This window comes from Gymnoscopelus microlampas, assembly GCF_963454915.1.
Source record: "Gymnoscopelus microlampas genome assembly, chromosome: 8".
In the NCBI taxonomy this organism is placed as follows: domain Eukaryota; kingdom Metazoa; phylum Chordata; class Actinopteri; order Myctophiformes; family Myctophidae; genus Gymnoscopelus; species Gymnoscopelus microlampas.
Genome location: NC_139945.1, coordinates 33,624,513 through 33,646,420, shown reverse-complemented (window position 1 = coordinate 33,646,420; position 21,908 = coordinate 33,624,513). Strand labels below are relative to the sequence as shown.

Sequence of the window (21,908 nt, the reverse complement as noted above, 5' to 3'; positions counted from 1 at the left end):
ATGTCTGTCACATGCAAATAGTCCTTGTCCATGTGCACCATCAGCTGTATATGAATATATGCCCATGCCCCCCCCCCCCCACACACACACACTTGCTTACCAGTAGCAGATACCTGCGCCTGAATTTATTTAAGTGACGGAGGGGATGCGCATACTCCAGCATCACTTCTTCGCTGTGGGGAGCTGTATCCGATGGCAAGGGGAACCCAGGACGACCGGCACCTCCTCAAAGCTGCAGGAGGCTGCCGGAATTCCAGTCTGTTGGAGGACCGCCTATGGTGCGCCTGCCAGCACTTGCTTTTCTCTCAGGGTGTGCTCCCCTAGCCTTTTGTCCTCCCAGACTAACCCACAAGGCAGCGGGGCAGTGGTTGGCTGATGCCAGGGCGTGTCCACACTGTGGGCCTGCACATCACGCCTCTGGGGACCACTGCAGCTCCGAGATCCCCTACCACGTTCGCCTGGGGCCGCAGGGCCCCAGTTACCGTGCGTGGCCACGTGGAGGCCTGGCAGGAGTCTTGGTGAAGGAGAGGCTGTGTACTGGCAGGAGAAGACTTACACCAGAGGCTGCTTCCCCGTTCACCACAAGGGCTAGCCAGCGGCAGTATCTGAAAGCGAGAGGTTAGCAAGCAGATGGGAAGTACGCATGCAACCTTCCCTCTAACAACTGCACTAGACGCATCACAACACCCTGTAGGCTAGGCCCACACACACACACACACACACACACACAACACACACACACACACACACACACACACACACACACACAGACCACACACAAACGCACGCACGCACGCACGCACGCACGCACGCACGCACACACACACAGCTATATGTTTCCCACTTTCCCCCAAAATTGGGATGCTGGGGTTCAAGACAAGTGGTTAAACACAGTCATCTGTCTCCTTGCCTGAAACAGAACCAGGTGCCACTAGTTGCTTTCATTTCTGAATCTGATCGAGAAGGTGTAGTGTAGAGTACTTTGGAGGGTCAGAAAGACTGGAAAGGTGTTATAAAATGCAGTCCATTTACCATAACAAAACATCAACAGTCCAACAGAAAAACTGAAGGAATTGCTTAAAAGAAACCATCATGATACCACTGAGATGAGTTTTTATCCCTTTATAGTTGCTAGATTGAGTGATTTCATCAACCCTGTCTACAAGTCTGTATCAACCAATGGGCTGGTGACTACAGAGCAGCTCTCCAGCCAAACAGTGTCCTGTAAAAAGAGGAAGGAAGTTACATCTGAACTTCTCATGCGAGAAACAAAGCTGTGGTTTTCGGTTACACATGACGGGCAACCCGACAAAATGATGAGTAAGTAGCTGCTGAGTGCTGACTGTCTTCATTGATGTCCAAAACTAATGATGCATAGGCTATGCATCTATATAGATCAAACAAGACTACCTGGCTTGTGTCTACCAGACCCATAGAGAAGAGAAGACTTGTGTTAAACAATTCAAGTTTTTTCAAATATTTCAAGGTTTTTCGAAAATGTTAAAAAATAGATGTACAAGCTTGCAGTGTGGCACTAAGTGACACGCTGTGAGCTTTTAGATCTGCTATTTTTGAATTACCAATGTATACAATATGGATAAAGGGGTTAAACATATTTTGCTGGGGAACCCCTGGGGGTCCCCGGACCCTTCTTTGAGAACCACTGTTCTATTGGTGCAGACAGCAGTTTGTCTGGCCTTTTAGAGATACCGGTGTTGTAGTCCAGTAGTTGTTTGATGGGCCGGTGGTAGAAGTACGAGGAGTGGAGTTGTGGAGTTCTATGACATGAGTGGTATGCTTGGTGCGACCTTTCATTTAAAAACGAGACGCATGCTTACATGTTTTCACACATACAGTAAAGACATATCTGTTTAAAGGTTTAAAGGCATCCCATTCACAATGTCCCACACTAATAATAATGTCTTTGAACAAGGAGCAAAGAGGAACTACTAACACACTGCTATATCTGGGAGGGGGGACATTCCACTGGCATAGGGGTCATTCCCAACTTCTAACCCTGACTTTAACTCTAACCTTAAGTCCTATAGCAAAAAAAGAAGCTTTTTCTATGGTGTTAATCCTATCTAACCTTTTAAGGGCGTGTGTGCGTGCGTGCAACGTGTCTGTCTGTCTGTCTGTCTGTCTGTCTGTCTGTCTGTCTGTCTGTCTGTCTGTCTGTCTGTCTGTCTGTCTGCATGCATGCCTGTCATAGGCCACATTTAGGGACATGAAACCAGTTGATTGGGGTCAGCATGTCACATTGGGGTCCCCAATTAGATTTGTACTTAAATTTCAAAGGGTTGGTGTTAGGGTTAGGGTGGTATATGGAATGAATGTCAGTTAATACAATGACCCCCAAAGTAATGTGCGTGCGAGATAACCGCCATCAAAAACAAAAAAATATTCTAGGAATCGTAGCATGGTTTTAACAGTTAAAGCCTATACACTATAACAAACACACACACACACACACACACACACACACACACACACACACACACACACACACACACACACACACACACACACACACACACACACACACACACACACACACACACACACACACACACACACACACACACACACGCAGAGCATTTGTCTACATTTAGCAACAACATTGATCCTAGTGGTTCCTGGTGACCTGGTATCTTGTCAGCTGGCAGTAAATCATATAGACACATTCCATCACTGTACTGTCACCATGGCAATTTATAACAGGCCCGCACTGACACCTTTGATTGGTGCCACAGTTGACAGCCTTACAGATTCCTTGAAAACCATTCACACAGCAACTTGCATATCGTTACTGTCGGGTGGAAACCTTGTATGTCCTTTTTTATTATCATTTATTAAAAAAACATTTCGAAATAGTGAAAATAGCAGAACTACAAGCACTATTTTCACTACTATTGTGTGACACTATGATGAAGTAGGTCATTCATTTACAAAAATAAATATTGAAATATGGAGATACAAGGTTTCTGCCTGACAGCAACGAACGATATGCAAAATAAATAATAACCTGCGTTCCAATGGATCCAATGTAGCCATTATATTGTCACAAACTTAAAGGGATATTTCACCTTCAAACATGTTTGGGGTCATTTTAACAACTCAGGCTTTTGTGAGCACCCCAGACAGTATTTAAGTTGCTTGATTCAGTAAATATAGATATTTGATATTAATTTGATCAGACACGCCCCCTTTCTATTCAAACCCATTGTAACTTCAAACTCCATTTTATATTGATATAGGGCATCGCAGTTGCGGCCACTTCCGGGTTCCACTGCAAAATACTCCAATACTACAATGCATTTTTCCCATTGACATTAACAAAAATATTTATATCAATTAATTTAAGCCTAGAATCAAGCCATCCAGGGTCCTGGTGAATCATGACCATTAAACATTTTTTTCTGTGATTTTTTTTGTTTTATATTTAATTATATGATATACTATATTTATTTATTTATTTTCACAGAATCAAACGTTTTATGGTCATGATTCACCAGGACCCTGGATAGCTTGATTCTAGGCTTAAATTAATTGATATAAATTAATTGATATAAATATTTTTGGAAATGTCAATGGGAAAAATGCATTGAGTATTTTGCAGTGGAACCAGGAAGTGGGCGGGAACTCCGATGCCCTATTGTCCTTCTAATACGTGAGGGGGGCGTGGTTTTTCAACTACTTTTTTCATTTATTTTATTTTAAAGTAATTGAAAAAACATGGCCCCCTCACGCATCACTTTTGATGTTTGTGTGACGCTGTAGTGTGATCAAGTAGGGCTTTCATTTATGAAAACACACAAAAAGTTAGAATATGGAGATAAGAGGTTTCTGCCCGACAGCAACACATTTACAGGCACTGCCAGAAGGACACAGACAGACACAGTATGACACAATATGCAACAATGTGCACTGCACACAGGGACACAGAGTACTAGAACAAACTTTAAATGCAAAGTTTGTGAAAGTCTGGGGGAAATATATACATTTTAATTAAAAGAGAATGGGACACAGATGCAGCTACAGTACTGTATATAATGGCAGAATAACAGAGAATATTTCTTTGCTAGATCGTGCACAGGGATTATTAAAGTCATATAATATTTGTGTGTGTGTGTGTGTGTGTGTGTGTGTGTTACACACGCAAAAACACAATACCATGCCTCTGGGAGACTTATTAGCATTCCACAAAGCGTTGTTGTATCCGCCTAAGTTCCTCTTTTTTTATGGTCTCAGCAGTAAGCTATCAATCTATTGCAGTGTAATAGCCTTTTATCTCACCTCATAAGCAGTCTCACAGCCCAGAAGGCTTCATGGGGTTTGATTACGTACCTCCATTTCTTCTAATCCCATTTTTCTGCTCAACAGGGAAAGAAAGCCTTATTTCAGTAAGTAAAATGTCTTTGAGCAGTATCATCATCAACCTATAGCCCAAAGATTTAATTGATGTATAGTATTTATTCTCCAGCCTGTGTTTGTATCTGTGTGCTGCAAGATTGCACCTTAATTTGAGATATCAAGTACTGCAGTACTTGATATCTCAAATTAAGGTGCTGCTACATTGGACCACAGTACTCCTTGATCCACAGTTTGCACAAACATACAGTACAACATCTGTAGGTCTTCAAAGTGGGGGCTTTGTCCACCAGGGGGCCCCAGAGGTCCAATTGGAAAGAAGAGGAAAATGGAAAAATGTAATTAAAGTGAATAAAATAACTACAAAAATATGTACTGTATATCAAAATATTTATTTCAGTTCATAAGATTATTCCCTATTGAACTCACTCCCAGCTCACATAAAATCTGCCCCCACCCTTGCCATGTTTAAAACCACACTCAAAACCCCCCTTTCAGACTGGCATTCCCTACCTAATCATAATCCCCTTGTTGAAGTTTATTCTGTTTCTGTAAAGCGACTTTGAGTACCTAGAAAAGCGCTATATAAATTGTACGTATTATGATTATTATTATTATTACTAAAAAAGTTTCGGATTGCAGCTTTAAGACAAATCACCTTCAACAGTACAGGCATTTCAATATCTATTCGGTCATTTCAATTGGTGGCATCATAAAAAAAAGCTTACGGTTAGTGGTTCCAATAGTTAATTGCATTCCAGTGAAACGTTTTGTCTGGCTTATAGTAGCCTACTGCACAAATGACAGACATCTGTCACCAACATGTACATATACAGAATTTGTATTGTAACTCACATTAAATATGAGAGGCATGTTTTGTATAATTACATACCTGTTATTCCTGACATATATCTGAGGTTATCAACTGAAGTAACAATGTTACTTCAACATACACAACTAATCATGAGTTAACCTTGTTAACCTCGGGTCAAATTTATTTATAATGCACATTTAGAAACGACTCTCATTGACCAAAGTGCTGTACAGAGCAGGAGGTAGCTAAATCACATATAACCATTGACTTAAAGGTATAGTAAGTTATATTGTTTTTGCTAAAATAAGTGTTAAATATCTCTATATTGAGATAGCAATCATTGCTATGGAGTGTTTGTTCATTAACAGGGGTCTCCATCTCTTAATTGGGAAACGGAAAATTCATTTTCAGGTCAGGATACAAATTTGATCCAATCAGGAGAGAGAACTCATACAGGACACAGATTAAACAAGTGCAATTGGAAGTGATGACACAAAGAAGTGAGGAGACTAAATTGGAACTGGAAAACTATCAAATCAAAGCTGATAAATCAGTACTCTCTCCTGATTGGTTGAAATTGGCAACAGAAAATGTATTGTCTGTTTATTAAAGACCTAGAGAGACAGGTAAACACCCGTTACTGAACAAACACTATATAGCAATGTCCTCAACTTTGCTGATGAAGAATTTAAAAAAATCATCGCACAATCCATACATTAAAAGAAAACGTACAAAATGGTGAAAATAGCAGATCTACAAGCTTGTTTTGAGCTTGTAGTTCTGCTATTTTCACTATTAAAGTGGTCAATTCATAATGTCATTTTTGAAAATTCTCTTTTGAATCTCAGCTGAAAAGGTTTGGGAACCGCTGGCCTACAGTGGCATCTTAAAGTATGTGTATTAAGAAGAGCAAGATTAAAAAACTCGACCAGATTCACAAAATCACTTACGAGAGGCTTAACAGGACCAAGAATCAGAACTTGATCAAAGCAGGGCATAATGTTGGAGAGTAAGTCAGAACATTTAGTAATAATATCTTTGTGTACTTTTGGTGGACGATACACAAGAGCAATTAATAGCAGATAGGATAGGTCCACTTTAATTACTTGAACCTCAAAGCTGGAGAAATTACCAAATGGGTTGGCAGTTCAAATGTTTCTTAAAAACAGCAGCTAGACCCCAGGCTGTAATTTAAGTTTAAAATGAGTGTCAGTGACACAGAAAGACAAAAATGGCCAATGACGACTGGAAGTTAACTTATTGTTACAATGTAAGTACTGTAGCTACCAGCACCGGATCAAACAAGCTAAATGTACATCAGGGAAAAGAATGTCGGTGGGTGGTATACCTCTTGACAAAAGCATAGACTCGATGTTAGCTGTATAACCTTAGCCAAATATGTTTGGATGAAAGACACACCAGGTTTGGGGTCAGATGACTTTCAGTCGTCGTTGAACATATCATTTGGAATTTGTTGGCTAAGTGATGATGAAGCCATCTTTGTCATTTATTTCAGGTTGAATATGAAATCCTAATTTCGACAGATTTAAAGACAAGGAGTCTAGCCATTACATGACATTAGCTCCAGTGTATGCGATTACAAGGGGGAGGGGATTAGAATTTCCCTAAACCAATTAGAATTGGTTTAGAATTTCCGTAAACCAATCACAAGTGATCCCCACCCCCACCTCCGACTCTCATTGGACGGTACTTTTTGTACCGAATAAAGTCACATTACAACACCAGACCAAGAGAGGCAGTCCACTCAGAGAGTGGGCGGTGTCTATGGTCTGGAACCAGGCTTCAAGGAATCAGCTTTGACCCGTGGCCCGTTGACTTGGTGCTGATGCCACCTAGAGGCATTTGTGGGGGACTGTGGAAACTAGCTGACATAATTTGTCTGTGGTTCCCAGTATCAATCATGGGCCCTCAATGGTCCTTAAAAAACCTTGTCTGTTTTAATTCATTTTAATGAAAGCGTACTGAAGCCTGCCCTGGTTAGACTACGCTGTGTTTTTCTATTTAGGAGTGTCTGTAGATGGAGTAGTAGCAGTAGTAGCTGTATCCACCGAGGCCGAGGTACCAGTTGCGCTAGCATCTTTAGGTTGAGAACGGACGGGTCTACAAATCTCCTCTGTGTTACGCTCAGGTTTAAGTAGCAGGACATAACACTTGGGCCCGAAGATGGTCGCAAGCAGGCCGAAGCTGGAGGCCAGGATGGCAAAGATCTGAACGGCCACCATGAACTTGCCACGGGTGCTGAGGTACGCCGGCACGAAGGAGATCCACACGATGAAGAACACCAGCATGCCAAATGTCACAAACTTCCCCTCACTGAAAGATAGATTGGAAAGTACAAATGTTACCATGCCATGTTACTGTCAAAACAAGACGCCTTTGAAAGCCCAAATGCCAGACTAAGGTGTAGATTAACAAAATTAGCAACAAAATAAGACTAAGAGCATAGGAAATTAATATCAAATGATTATGTGATATGGGTGTATGATGAATACTATACTTGAAGTTGTCCTCCAGCTTGCGAGCTACGAAGGTGAAGATGAAGGCGATCAGGGCCAAGAGGATGTCGTAGGCAAAGATAGCACAGATGAAGATGACAGAACCTTCATCACACTCCAGAATGATCTTCACATTCTGGTTAGCCATGTTCTTGATAGGGTGTGGCGGGAGGACGCAGAGCCACACTGTACATGCTATAGCCTGGGATTTAAGATGGCGGGGAGAGACAGTAAGGATTAAGTGAAATGATGGAGTCTACACAAGAATGCTACGAATGGCCCTAGGTGTCACATGGACGGACCACATTAGAAATGTAGTCCTCAGCCCGGACTGCTGCACTTAGGCTCCAATGCAGCCTGACAGAGTGTCGTGGGTTCTAGTCCAGATCCAGACGACCTTTGCTGCATGTCCCAGTCTCTCTCTCCCCATTTCCTGTCTATGTACCGTATACTATCAATAAAGGCAGAAAAAGCCAAAAAATATATAAAAAATAAATATGGTCCTCTATGAGGACCTACGAGTCACAGACAAAGTCAGAGAGAGAAGGATGAGGCTGGCAGGGCACTGCGTCAGGCACCCAGAACTAGAGGCAAGCAAACTGACACTATGGGAGCCAACCCATGGCAACGCCAGGAAAGGCAAGAAGACGTGTACCACCTACTGTATGTGGGTAGATGCACTGCTGCAACACTGTAGAGCTCAAGACCCTGATGTTAGATAGGAGAGTGTGGAGGGCAGCGATCCAGGAGTCCCGAGTTGGTGTTGGCTAGACCAACACTCTCGCATCACATTCTTAATAAAACTGACCTGAGTTGCAACTGTTAGTACTTGCACCACTTTTGTCCATCAACTACATCAAATCTCTTCGCCCCCAAAATAGCCAATAGCTCACAACGTGTCGAGCAGATCAGTTAATAATAATAATAATGATAATAATAATGATTATTATTATTAGACCTCGATGGCCGCCCAAAGGCAGGGGTAAGTTTGCATCCAGAAACAGGGATCCTAACCACCGCAGAGTAGGGCTGCAACTTTGAGAACAAATAAATGGTCTACACATCTGGTTTCCACACTCTCATTTACCTGTATCACTGTCCCCACGGTGGCTATCACCCTCTGGTGCATGAAAGTGAGAGTGTCAGATTCCAGGTTCTTGATGGGACTGTCATCGATCTTGACGGGGACCGTGTTGGTTGCTACGACATCAGGATCTCCAGCGTTGGCTGCTGCCTCGGCGGCAGCTTTGGCAGCTCTGGCTGCCGCTTTGACCCTATTGCGGGCCGTCTTCACAGCCCGGGCTCTGAGGAACAACACTACCATCTTACCTGAGAAATGGGAAGGAGATGTTTAAAGAGTTTAATACTAATTTTTAAACTAAAATATAGACAATTTGCTGCTATTTGTTCCAAATTTTTTATTTTTTAGATTATATTTAGAAGATTTAGAAGACATTTGTAGAATCCCCAGAAGCAAAGATTTGAGTTAGAAATGTTTGCTTTAAAAAAATATATCTGAAGTGTTTAAGCATAACAAGGCTTCAGACCCACCCATGATGGAGGACAGGCAGAGAGCGAAGCCCAGAGCCAGGCCCACTTGGCTGGTCATGCAGCTCCAGGGTTCGGGTTTTCCCAGGAAGACGATGGAGCTGAGGAAGGTGACCACCAGAGAGAAGAGCAGCGTGAAGCTCAGCACGGGGTCATTGGCTTTCACCAGAGGGGTGTTGAGGTTCATGAGGAACACCACCTGTGCCGAGGGACGGACAGAAATAGACATTATATCGTCGCTGTCGGGACAGAAACCTCTGTATGTCCATTATTCTAACTTTTTGTGTTCTTTTGTATATTAACGCCCTACTTGATCATACTACAGCGTCACACAAAAGCAGCAAAAGTAGCAGATCCGCTAAGCTCGAAGTGTGGCGAGAAGCGGCGCGTTTTGAGCTTGCCGATCTGCTGCTTTTGAATTTGAATCCTGAAAAGAAACGGTTTTGGAGATATGAGGTTTCCACCCGACAGAGACGATATACTTCAAAACCGCTTTTCAAACCGGCGTTCATATTTTTATATTGTCATTATTATAGGCAGAAATTTACAAGACATTTGAAAAATGTACCGATCTACAAGCTCACTACACGTTGCGATGGGACGCATGGTGAGCTTGTAAAACAGCTATTTTGCGACAATCGTATGTGTATAAAATAAGCCTCAAGTGATTACTGTACGTGAATTACACAGTAAAATCCTCTGTTTAGAGAATATTGGGAATTACAAATGGATAAATTAACGCTGACAATTTTACTGTGAAAAATCAGCTGTTTTATATATTTTTTAAAGCATCTCTCAATTTTAAAGCCTGCGGCTTGGTTTGTTGAATGTTGTTCAGAACAATGTTTAAGTTCCCAGCGACAAGCAACTTTAATTATTGCTGGGAGTTCTGTGTGTGTGTGTGTGTGTGTGTGTGTGTGTGTGTGTGTGTGTGTGTGTGTGTGTGTGTGTGTGTGTGTGTGTGTGTGTGTGTGTGTGTGTGTGTGTGTGCGTGCGTGCGTGCGTGCGTGCGTGCGTGCGTGCGTGCGTGCGTGCGTGCGTGCGTGCGTGCGTGCGTGCGTGCGTGCGTGCGTGCGTGCGTGTATATGTAGTGGTGCAAAAACTACTCAAATGTTTTACTTAAGTAAAAGTATCATACTGCAATGTAGAAATACTCTTGAGATCGGCTATTTTCAAATGGCCCGAAATGTATAGGGCTGAAGTGGTTAATGTATGTTTTGTAAAAATTATCAAAAGTAACTAGTACGTTTTCAAATAATTGTAGTGGAGTAAAAGTACAATATTTGCCTCTGAGATGCAGTGGAGTAGAAGTAAAAGAAATCGGAAATTCTCAAGTAAAGTACAAATACCTCAGAATTGTACTTAAGTACAGTACTTGAGTACATGTACTTAGGTTACTTTCCACCACTGTATGTATGTATATGTTTGCAAGCTAATCTCTCACCATCACAGCTATGACGATCAGAGCCCCAAAGACAGAGATGACAATGAGAATGATCCCCAGAATCTCTCCAAAGGCCAGGAACTCAATGATCTTAGCCACACACTCATCATGGGCCAGGTTGGACCAGTCGTCCTCGTAACACTGGATGCACTCACGAGCATCTGAGAGCGTGTGAGGCGGGTGGAGGAGATGGAGACACAAGAAGAATAACCATGAAGAAGACGATGATGAAGAAGAGGAAACCAAAAACAATCATTTTTTTGGACTTGGGCAAAAGATGATTGTTGTTAACAAAAACATTTAAAAAATCCATGAATTCAAGGTTTCATGGGGTGTGTAATTGATAGAAAATAATTCATTTTTTGGGTGAACTACTCCTTTAATAATGTTTTTGTTTTTCTATTATTTCCGGTAGGAGACTCAAAGAGACTACTTTGTGTCTCCTAGCGGATACATTAGCATCTTTCCACCGGTTATCAAATTATTAGCTTAGGAATGCGACAAAAACAAAAACAAAATCATGGGGCTTCATGGGGTGTGCAATTAATAGAAAATAAGTCATTTTTTGGGTGAACTAATCCTTTAAAATAATAGTTCCGAAATCTTATATTTTCTGGGGTGAATGTGATACTTGACTTATTCCGCACCTTTTAAAAAAAAAAAGCTCAGTGGATGTATGATTTTATTTTGTAATTTTTCCAACATAACATTTTCTCAATATCACCTTTAGAACCACTTGAACCCTAGCATCACTATTCTGGAAAGATTTGAGTTACAAATGTTCGCTTTAAAAAATAAATATATATATAATCAAAATTTGCATGATAAATCTTTTTTTTTGCAGATCTACAAGCTCAAGCTCATAGCTCATAGAGCTTGTACTGTATATCTTCTATTACTGAATAGCCAAAGAAATCAACAAATGACACATGATTACACATTCACTGCCTGAATTATTTCTGGCCGCGTTTGCCCACTGCCAAGATTTTTAATTGAAAAAAAAAAGTACTCAGGAGCCGAGATACAGAATTTTTAAGTTTTAGTTTTAAGTTAACAAGGAAGTGGATGGGAGTCTAGATCTTCGAAAAATCATATCTCCTTGGTCTTTGGGTCAAATTAAAAAAAAAATGTTTTGTTTTTTTTTAAGTCGTTTTAGTCGTTCTAGGCAGGCATGGCTTATGGGACAAAAGTCGTTTTAGTCGTTCTAGGCAGTAAATGGGGTTAATGTAGAAGATGGAAGGTATACTGACTGGTGGCGTTGCTGACCTCCCCATCGGCACAGGGGATGCAGTCGAAGCAGCACACTGGCTCTCCCTGTCGGATGCCCTTCCTGGTGCCTGGCTGACAGTTCTCACTGCACACTGACCGAGGAGGCTGCCAGGGGATGTGGAGAGAAACAAGCATATAGGCTAAGTTTTTAATTTTGAAGAATGATATTTTATGGCGCTTTATTGATTTATTCAGAGAGGACAGTGAAGACAACAGCTGGTACACAATAGGCATACAGTACAGTACTAGGCAAGGACAGAGAGAGAAGGGGGGAGCCAGGGATGTTGTGCTAAATATGCTCAATTTTTGCTGATGATTCAGCTCTCCTAGTCCAGTGGTTCTCAACCTGTGGGCCCAGGGGGGTCCTAACATGACTTTTGGGGGGTCCCCAGATGACAGTAAAGTGACAATTTAAGGACTTTTAAGACCTTTTTAAAAAAAAGCCATTAATGCATCAAAAGTAATCAACAAACTATACTATTAATACTGGTGAAACATTGGTCAAATTGTCAAATAATATGAGAGAGGGGCAAAAAAAAAGAAAATAGCCGATCTACAATCTCACAACGCCTCGCAACGCGAGGTGTTCAGCTATTTTCACAATATATTTTCACAACAACAATATTTATATGTGGAACCGAGTCAAACTAAATGTAATGCCTCAACTCCTACAATTCCAAGTGCTTGTCAGGGTGGGGGGTCCCCAATTTAATGATGATTATTTTGGGGGGTCCCCAGTTAGAAAAATGACTCCACAAAATCAGCATCAGGTTATTAAGACTATAAGTTGTCTCTCCATCTTGGAAAAACATTTGGGTCTAATGCAAAACTATAAAGGTCTCCTGGGTTCAGAGTGGTAATATCTGGAGTTACAGCCAAGGATGACGTTACTTATTAGAGAATAAACTATCTGGAGAGTATGGCACTAAATTGTATCTCACAGGTCAATCAAAAAGCAACCTTTCTAGCTAAAATATCAACATTAATTGAAAGAAGTTCTCTGGAAATATTGGCCGGGACACTTCAATGTCATGCCTGTATATCCTGATACATTAGCATCCCTCAGATCCTAAAAAAAAGAAGCTGCAGACGTCTCTAAATAAATTCGTTTGGCTGGTCCTTAAACTCCACCCCAAAACACATCTCCTCCCTGCTTTTATTAGCCTCAAGTGCCTCCAAGTAGAAGAGAGAGTATTAAGGTTCATGGTTCAACTTTATTGTCAACTATACCAATTACAAGTAAAAGGCGTGTGAAATTCATTGTGCGCTAAAAACCAACAGTATCACATATTAAAATGATAATCCTTCACAGGATTGTTAACAATGTGGCTCCCAAATATTTATGCAATTACGGCTAGCGATGTTAACAGCTATTCTAACAGAGGGAGATCCACAGACTTTGCACTAATGCCATGCAAATTTAAAATCTACAGGGCAAAGGACTCATTTTCTTATACTCTACAACAGTGGAACGGTTTACCTGCAAGCATCAAGTCGACAAAAGCTATCGTTAATTTCAAGTCCAGGCTGAATAGCAGCTGATATAATTATAATATATTTGTATTTGAAAATATATTTTATATTGCTTTTATTTTATTGTATACATTCCTTCTGCTAACCCCCCCCCAGTGGCCCCAGTGACACACACACACACACACACACACACACACACACACACACACACACACACACACACACACACACACACACACACACACACACACACACACACACACACACACACACACACACACACACACACACACACACACACACACACACACAGTGGCACTGACCTGGAATTCTTCATTATTCCAAATGATGGAACTGTTCAGAATGATCATATTGGCGTTTCCGGGCACCACGGCGCTGTAGTTCCCCACAGTGACAAAGTGAATGGTCCCGTCCTCTTTGGTCTGCCAGTTAAGGATGTCATAGTAACCATCCACATCCCCGTTCTTGAAGTAGATCTCCTCATTGGTGTGGGGCACGTTGAAGCGCACATTCTTTAGGTAGTACATCAGCTACACAAACAAGGTGGTCAGTAGGGATGAGAGACGATGTCAAAATGTTCTGTCACGCTTATTGTGGCCAAAATAAATAATATTATCACAATCGTCAAAATATGCCAAAAATGTCACTTTTGTTAACCAGCATCCATATTCTGGGGGGAACATTAGCCAAAAATAGCCAATCTACAAGCTCACAATCGTAAATAGAATAATGTATTCCGACAATGGTTTAAAATTCACACATAGCTATTCATAGCAAGAAAGGTAATTCGATAAAATAAACTGTAAATTGCGAGGCAGTAATTCACTTCTACAGTATACAGCAAATGGTGCTTGGTTCTGAGTGAAGGTCACTTGACACACATTCTGTCAAATAGCTTTTAAAACGACTTGTTTTTTAACATTCGATGGCAGGTAGGTGGACTTCACTTCACAGGAAAATGCAATGAGCTTGATTCCCTGCACTGCATGGGACGGATTCAGCGTATCACGTGTTATTTCTCTACTAAAAGATATTCTGAGACACATGTGCACGCATATAAGTGAGCACAATCACATGCACACACACAAACGCAGTCACACACAAATGCACACACATACACGAGCACGCACACACACACACACACACACACACACACACACACACACACACACACACACACACACACACACACACACACACACACACACACACACACACACACACACACACACACACACACACACACACACACACACACACACACACACACACACACACCTGCCATGGTTCAAAGTTGGTGATGTCAGCGCAGCTGTTTTTGGCAAAAGGGCCCTGTCCAACCACACAATACTCCAGGTTGTGCAAGGCATGAGCCACTGCATACACTGCCTTATACACACTGTGGACAGACATATCATCATTATTATTATTATTATTATTATTATTATTACCCTTATTATTATTATTGTTGTAATAGCTTTAGCATCTGCTATGGTCATACGAGAGGTAATACTGGTTATAACCATAATTTTAGCAATAATAACTACTAATGTTGGTAGTCATACTGCACTAGTAGTGGTATTTCTGTATAATTGGCAACACATGTCTATTCCAATTGGGTGCTTTAAGAGGAAAACTTATAGTGACAGATAATCACACAATAATGCATTATGAAGCAATTGATTATAATGCAATAAAAATGTACAGTATCATAATGTATAACAACTATGACAATTACAATAATATGATCCTTGCAACAACAAAACAAATGCCAGTGAGTGTCCAACAATCATAACATTGTGCCATTATACATGTTTTAGAATGTGTTATTGTTATAAAGCATTATGAGCCTTCATGGTTGCTTATAACTATAATTATACAGTGTTATAAGCAGATTACAATGTATGTATACTGTGTTTATAATGCATTATACAGTAGACATGGGCTTCATAGGAAGCGCTACCTGTATTTAGATTTTTTAAACTGTTTAGTTCTTCGTCCTTCAGATCAGACTTTCTTTTCAAGGACCCCCAGTTTGGTAATGCATTAGGCCACGGACCCCCATAACTCTGACCGTGTACAAATGGAACCAAATGGACCCTTACGGGTCCATTTGGTTCCATTTGTACACGATCAGAGTCACAGCCCTAGCCCTGTAAGGATCCATTTGTGTCCTAAGTCTGACTATCGATAACTTCGCTGGGGGTCCACTGGAACCACCTCTTCATCATGAACACTGACCTGTACGTCATTCGTAGCTGTGAGACGTCGGTGTATGTGTTATTGAGCTCCATCAGAGACTCCGTTCCTGTACACAGACCGTCAGGCACAGCGCGCCCTGCTCTGGACAGAGTGCGGTTAGCCGCCTTGGCCCTGGCTTTGGCCTGCTTCAGAGCCTTGGTAAAGTTTGTTGTACAGTTAAACGCCTGTAAACATAGATCAGTGGTTCTCAAACACTTTCACGTCAAGGACAGCGAAACTGATGTACAGCATTTGGCCGCAGACCCCCATCTGATTGTTTTTGTGTCAGGGACCCCCGTAAGAGAAGATTTGTGTTGTTAAAATGTTCCAAAATAATTCCCGATATTTCACAATGTTCAAAGATGTTTCTAAATCTACAAGCTCACAATGCATAGCATAGTGCCGTGTTGTGAGCTTGTAAATCGGCTATTTTTGAATATCCAAAGTATAAAATAGGGTTAAAGTGGCTAAACTGATGCTATATTAACTCATTTTTTCTGGGCCCCACTTTGAGCCCCTCTTGGGCCCCACTTTGAGAGCCACTGACAGCTTTCAGTGTGTTTGCTCAAATGATTTATAAAGCATCCTGCACCACATTCAAATAAGTCTCAGAATGCTTTTCAAGATACTGGATGGATGTGACTAATACGAGGATGGCGACAGATACACAACCCCCAAACCCCATTGTCACGGGTAGGTGGATATACCAATACACACCTCTTGCCAGAATGTCTCTGTGAGATCATCGATATATGGGTCTATGTTCGCTAGATGGCGTTGAAGTCCTGGGATGACTGCTCTCCTCAGCCCAAAGCCTAGGGTACCACCCAGCACTGGGTTTATCTGGACACACACACACACACACACACACACACACACACACACACACACACACACACACACACACACACACACACACACACACACACACACACACACACACACACACACACACACACACACACAGTTTAGGCATTTAGCAGACGCTCTTATTCCAGAGCGACTTACAGTAAGCAAGGACACAAGATGATACATCATAATTATTATGATGTATTATGACATAATACATCAATAATAGATCAAATGCATAGAAATAGTAATCTAATAATAAAGTAATACATAAGTAAACCAAAAATCTAATAATAACTAATACAGACGTAAACCAAGAACCTATCATCAGCCTACATTGAAACTATACACGCTATAGCAGTGGTAGGCAACAGGCGGCCCGTGGGCCAGAACTGGCCCACCAGCGATAATATCTGGCCCGACAAATAATTTTGTAAATAATTTACAATAGCTGACTGACAGTCCAGGTAGGATATGGACAGCAATAGCTTTGAATTGATGAAATCAGGTATGATGAACAAATAGTTCTATTTCCATTCTTTGAATGTTATGTTTTCACTGTCAACTTTCCTCTAGAGACTTTTGGATGAAAAACTCCTCTCACGTTTAAAAAACACACCAAAGCTGTGTTTCACATGCCTTAAATGATACATTGTCTCTCTCCATTCTAAGACATCTTGAACCATGAAAGAGCTCTTGTTCGAAAAGGAGTACTCTCTGTCTCGAGATAAAATGTTCACTAAATATCCTCTGAGGGAAACATTCAAGGATGACGCCTGCACAAAAAGGATTACATAAACATTTATGTGTGCACATGTAACATTTGATTCCACATGCTTTTTCTATCAATTGTTATACCACATCTTTATGTAGTAACTTTTATAACTATTAGCCATTGATTGTGTTCTGGCCCACCATCTAATGTCTTTGAAAAAGAGCTGGCATCTGTCTACATAACATGCTATCCAAGTTACATTTTAGCCTTTACACACGCGTGCGCACACGCGTGCGCACACGCGTGCGCACACGCACGCACGCACGCACGCACACACACACACACACACACACACACACACACACACACACACACACACACACACACACACACACACACACACACACACACACACACACACACACACACACACACACACACACACACACACACACACAACAAGACCACACTACAGGTGAAAACATATCAAAAGACACACTTAATGTCATCATATTTGTCCCCAGTAGGAATTAGTTTTTTTCCTAGTCACGTTATTTGCTACTGTAAATAAAGTTTGGAGCATTAAAAGTGAGTGATATGAAGTGAGCCCTCTTCTCATTTATGCTACTTTCGCAGTGGCTCGGTTGAAGACGGAGGAATGTGCTTTATTTATACCTGACCCGCTATACCCCAGAACTCACCCCAGGCAGGTTGATGACAGCGGAGGTGACCCAGGCTTCGCTGGCGATCCAGGTGCGGTTGGTGACGTTGTGCCGGAGCAGCTCCAGGACCAGAGGGCTGAGGTCCACGTCCGAGGCGAACACCACGATGATCTTGGCCGTGGATTCCACCACAGTGTCTACGATGCGCTGGATGGCCCCCGGGGAATAGACCTGGACGGAGTGTCATTCATGAAATGACGCTTTTGACCCATTCAATCCGGGAACGCATCTCTGTCATTTTAGATTTCTTTGGCTATTCAAAAATCGTGAATATTTTTGCAAATCTTTGAATATATATTTTTTAAAGCAAACATTTGTCAAATATTTTGTTCCAGGGACCCCCCAGAAGTAAAGATTTGAGTTACAAATGTTCGCTTTAAATATATATATATTCAAGGATTTGCACACATTTTCACGATTTAAATAAAAAAATAGCCAAAGTATATAATAATGGTCATAACTGGTTACACAGATGCGTTCTCGGTCTTAATGTGTTAAGCGAGTGGCTCTCAAACATTTTCATGTTGTCAACATTTGTTAGGAGTTTTCGCCATTTTTGGAAAATAGCTTGTACAGTAGATTGGCTATTTTCGACAGACAGACAGACAGACAAGACAAGACAAGACAGAGTGCTTCTCACCTTAGGCAAGGTCTCAGAGAAGGAGATGCAGACGCCGGCATCCTCCACTTGTTCCTTGAAGGCCTTGATGCCATACTTGCCATAGTCATCGTCAGCAGCTATGGTGCCCACCCATGTCCATCCAAAATGCAGCACCAGCCGAGCCATGGCATGAGACTGATGCTTATCAGTGGGGATGGTCCTCAGGAAGGTGGGGAACTGGAACTTACTCTCCAAGGCTGAACAGGATGAGGAGTAGCTGACCTGGAGGAGAGAGATGAGGAGAGAGATGAGGAGAGGAGAAGGCAGCAAGAGGAGAGGAGAGGAGAGGAGAGGAGAGCCTTACCTGTGGGAAGTGATATAGCCCCAGTATCCTAGCAGTGGCGATGGAGAGATCCGAGCCGCCGGCGCCCACCAAAGCGGCGAGGGGGGCCCCATCGCCACAGCGGTAGTTGGGGACCGCCTCGTCCTGGCCTGTCAGGTACGTCAGTGTGCCCTCAACGGCCTTGGAAATGGTGAAGCAGGAGTCGTAAATGACGTAGCCCAGTTCCGTTTTGGGCAGAATGTCGGGACTCTTGTTGATCTCATCGAGGGCAAACAGCATAGTCTGGGTCCAGCGAAATGTACGGAAGTTAAATCTGAGTGGAGAATAAGTGGAATTAGTTTTCCTCAAGTCTCTCACCGGCAGGGTTCAATTTGCTGGAGATCAGAGATTATGGAGTCCCATGTTAGCCATGCTCAAATATGGAGTCCAGACTGTCAGGACCATTACGTCATATTGATGACATCAGAGCAGCCTACCCCATATACGGGCCCCTGATGGTCTGTCAGTGGACAACATGTACTGATGTCAGACAACAACAGAAACCGTTGCCTAAAAACGTAACTACGCATGTGTAGCAAGGTTTAAATGTATGTTAAAAAATCACACCCTGTGTGAAGGTAGCGGCGCCTTTGATACATTTTGTCATTGATATGTGTTTATAATATGTTTATAGCCATGATGTGTCACGTGAAGCTTGACCAATCACTTTGTTGACGGGTCTGACCAATCAGAACGTTGACGGGTCTGACCAATCAGAACGTTGACGGGTCTGACCAATCAGAACGTTGACGGTGAACACGGACGAAGTCAGGTATAGAGCAGGATCCTCTATACCTGACTCTATACCTTTAGGTATAGAGCGGCTAGCGCCGCTAAAAACTTACCTAGAAGGAGACTTTAGCCAAATGAATAATAAAATGAAATTACTAAATATTTCTAGATATTACTCATTGTTTATTTAGTCATTGTTTATATAGACATCTAATTCTATATTCATGACATCATAGTGATGTCATGAATAGTCCCCTTGCCTGACAAAGCAGAACCTTGACGGGCCTGACCAATCAGAACCTTGACGGGCCTGACCAATCAGAACCTTGACGGGCCTGACCAATCAGAACGTTGACGGACCTGACCAATCAGAACCTCGACGGGCCTGACTAATCAGAACATTGACGGACCTGACCAATCAGAACCTCGACGGGCCTGACCAATCAGAACGTTGACGGACCTGACCAATCAGAACCTTGGCGGGCCTGACCAATCAGAACGTTGACAGACCTGACCAATCAGAACGTTGACGGAAAAGCCAGGTATAGAGCAGCGCCGCTAAAAATATATATGAAAATATATATGAAAAAAGTAATTGGAAAAACACGGCCCAGTCACGCATTAGAAGGACAATATCAGTCACCAGAACCAGGGATTGTGTGTTTTAAATTAATCTAACATGGTTAAATGGAGTTTGAACTGACTGTATGGTTTATATAGGAAGGGGGCGTGTCTAACATAACATGCACTGATGTCAGCCACAACGTAAGGCCCGAACCGCTAGTAAATCTAAAATGGCATAAAGTTACTTCCTTGGCCTGCTGTCAAAGTTCACAAAAATGTGGCACTGATCACGAATACACAGACACATTTGTAGACGGCTAGCCTCCTACAGATTCAGGCTGTCAAAATAGCTTCAGGTAAGATCTTAAAATAGAAACACATTGATGGATGGCAGCGAGCAAAAGTAACTACATAATGTGAGATTGTTGTTCAAGTTGTTTATGGAGTGTGCTAATCCTCAGGGACAGTAGCACAGGGTGGCATTAGAATGGGAGAGAGGAGGTGGCATCGACCTTGCCATCACAAAATATACGGCACATCTTCCCCCTGATATCCTGATACCGGTGAAATGTGTCTTTCCATTAAAATCCCGGCAGAACTCATTCTGAACCTGATGAGATTATTTTTTTCTTTATTTAAACCTTTCTACACACAAGCGTTCCCAAGTGAATTTAACAATTTAATGGTTTAAAGACAAATCAAATCAATGTGAAATTATGTTAAATGTAGGCCAAATATCATAGGCCTGACTGAAGCCCACCTGAAACAATGTACAGTATAAAGAGCTTATACCTAATGGGCCCCTGTAACAGTTCCTCAACTAATCTAGGAAACGAGATCTCACTATAGACTAGGTGAGATCTATGTCCCATAATTATTAGTTCAAACAGAAGTTACATTTTAAGTTTCTCTCCAAGCTAGGTTCATTAAGCTCTTACTTTTTTAAATAAAAATAGGGGACCCTTGGGTCCAAGTAATGATCTGGACTCACCCTTCGCACCCTGCGGAAACAGGGCTTCTGGAGGTATTGCGTTTAACGGCAGCAATACGTTGGTGAACAGGAAACATCCCTCCGATTACCACCTTCTTTGTAGCTTGAGTGGCTTTGTAGCCACTCAAGTTGAATTTGGCCTTCAGCTTGCAAGTGGATCTCGCTGAAACTGAGGCGTAAATGTAGAAAAATGCACATAATCCAAACAAAAGTCGTCTAATTTCCATGCTATGGCGTAAAAAACCTAGCCACAGAGTTGTCGCTTTACCAGGCAGTAATGGAACAGGCAACTGTGACAGGTGTCTGCATCTATTCTCTATGGGATACTGTTGCGTGGAGAACACACATTGGACAGAAAAGACTAATGATGCATTTGTACAGTAGATATGGCAACAAATGATGGAGAGTGTTATCATCTTATCAGTGGCATAGATAGACAGTGGTTCTCAAACATTTTCATGTCAAGGACCCAAAATTGATAATGTATTTGGCCACCGATCCCAATCTGAACAGATTTTGTGCCAGGGACCGCCATAAAATGAGATTCATATGAAACTATTTAAGAATTACTCAAGATTTTTCAACGGTTTTCAAAAATAGCAGATCTACAAGCTCACAATACGCTGTGAGCTTGTAGATCGCTATTTTCAAATAG

The 21,908-nt window shown here is 41.9% G+C and overlaps 1 protein-coding gene across 1 annotated transcript; it reads right to left on the bottom strand.

Moving 5' to 3' along the window:
• Positions 1 to 7,095: 7,095 nt before the first annotated feature.
• Positions 7,096 to 21,480, bottom strand: vmn2r1 (vomeronasal 2, receptor 1; the record flags this gene model as incomplete). Its single annotated transcript, XM_084064779.1, has 14 exons — positions 7,096 to 7,519; positions 7,704 to 7,903; positions 8,789 to 9,030; positions 9,253 to 9,448; positions 10,694 to 10,854; positions 11,944 to 12,067; positions 13,759 to 13,986; positions 14,735 to 14,855; positions 15,698 to 15,882; positions 16,415 to 16,540; positions 17,963 to 18,154; positions 18,624 to 18,866; positions 18,949 to 19,240; positions 21,254 to 21,480. The coding sequence occupies 14 exons, from the start codon at positions 21,478 to 21,480 to the stop codon at positions 7,204 to 7,206; spliced, it is 2,853 nt and encodes a 950-aa protein (XP_083920905.1). The 3' UTR covers positions 7,096 to 7,203.
• Between the last annotated feature and the right edge of the window lie 428 nt (positions 21,481 to 21,908).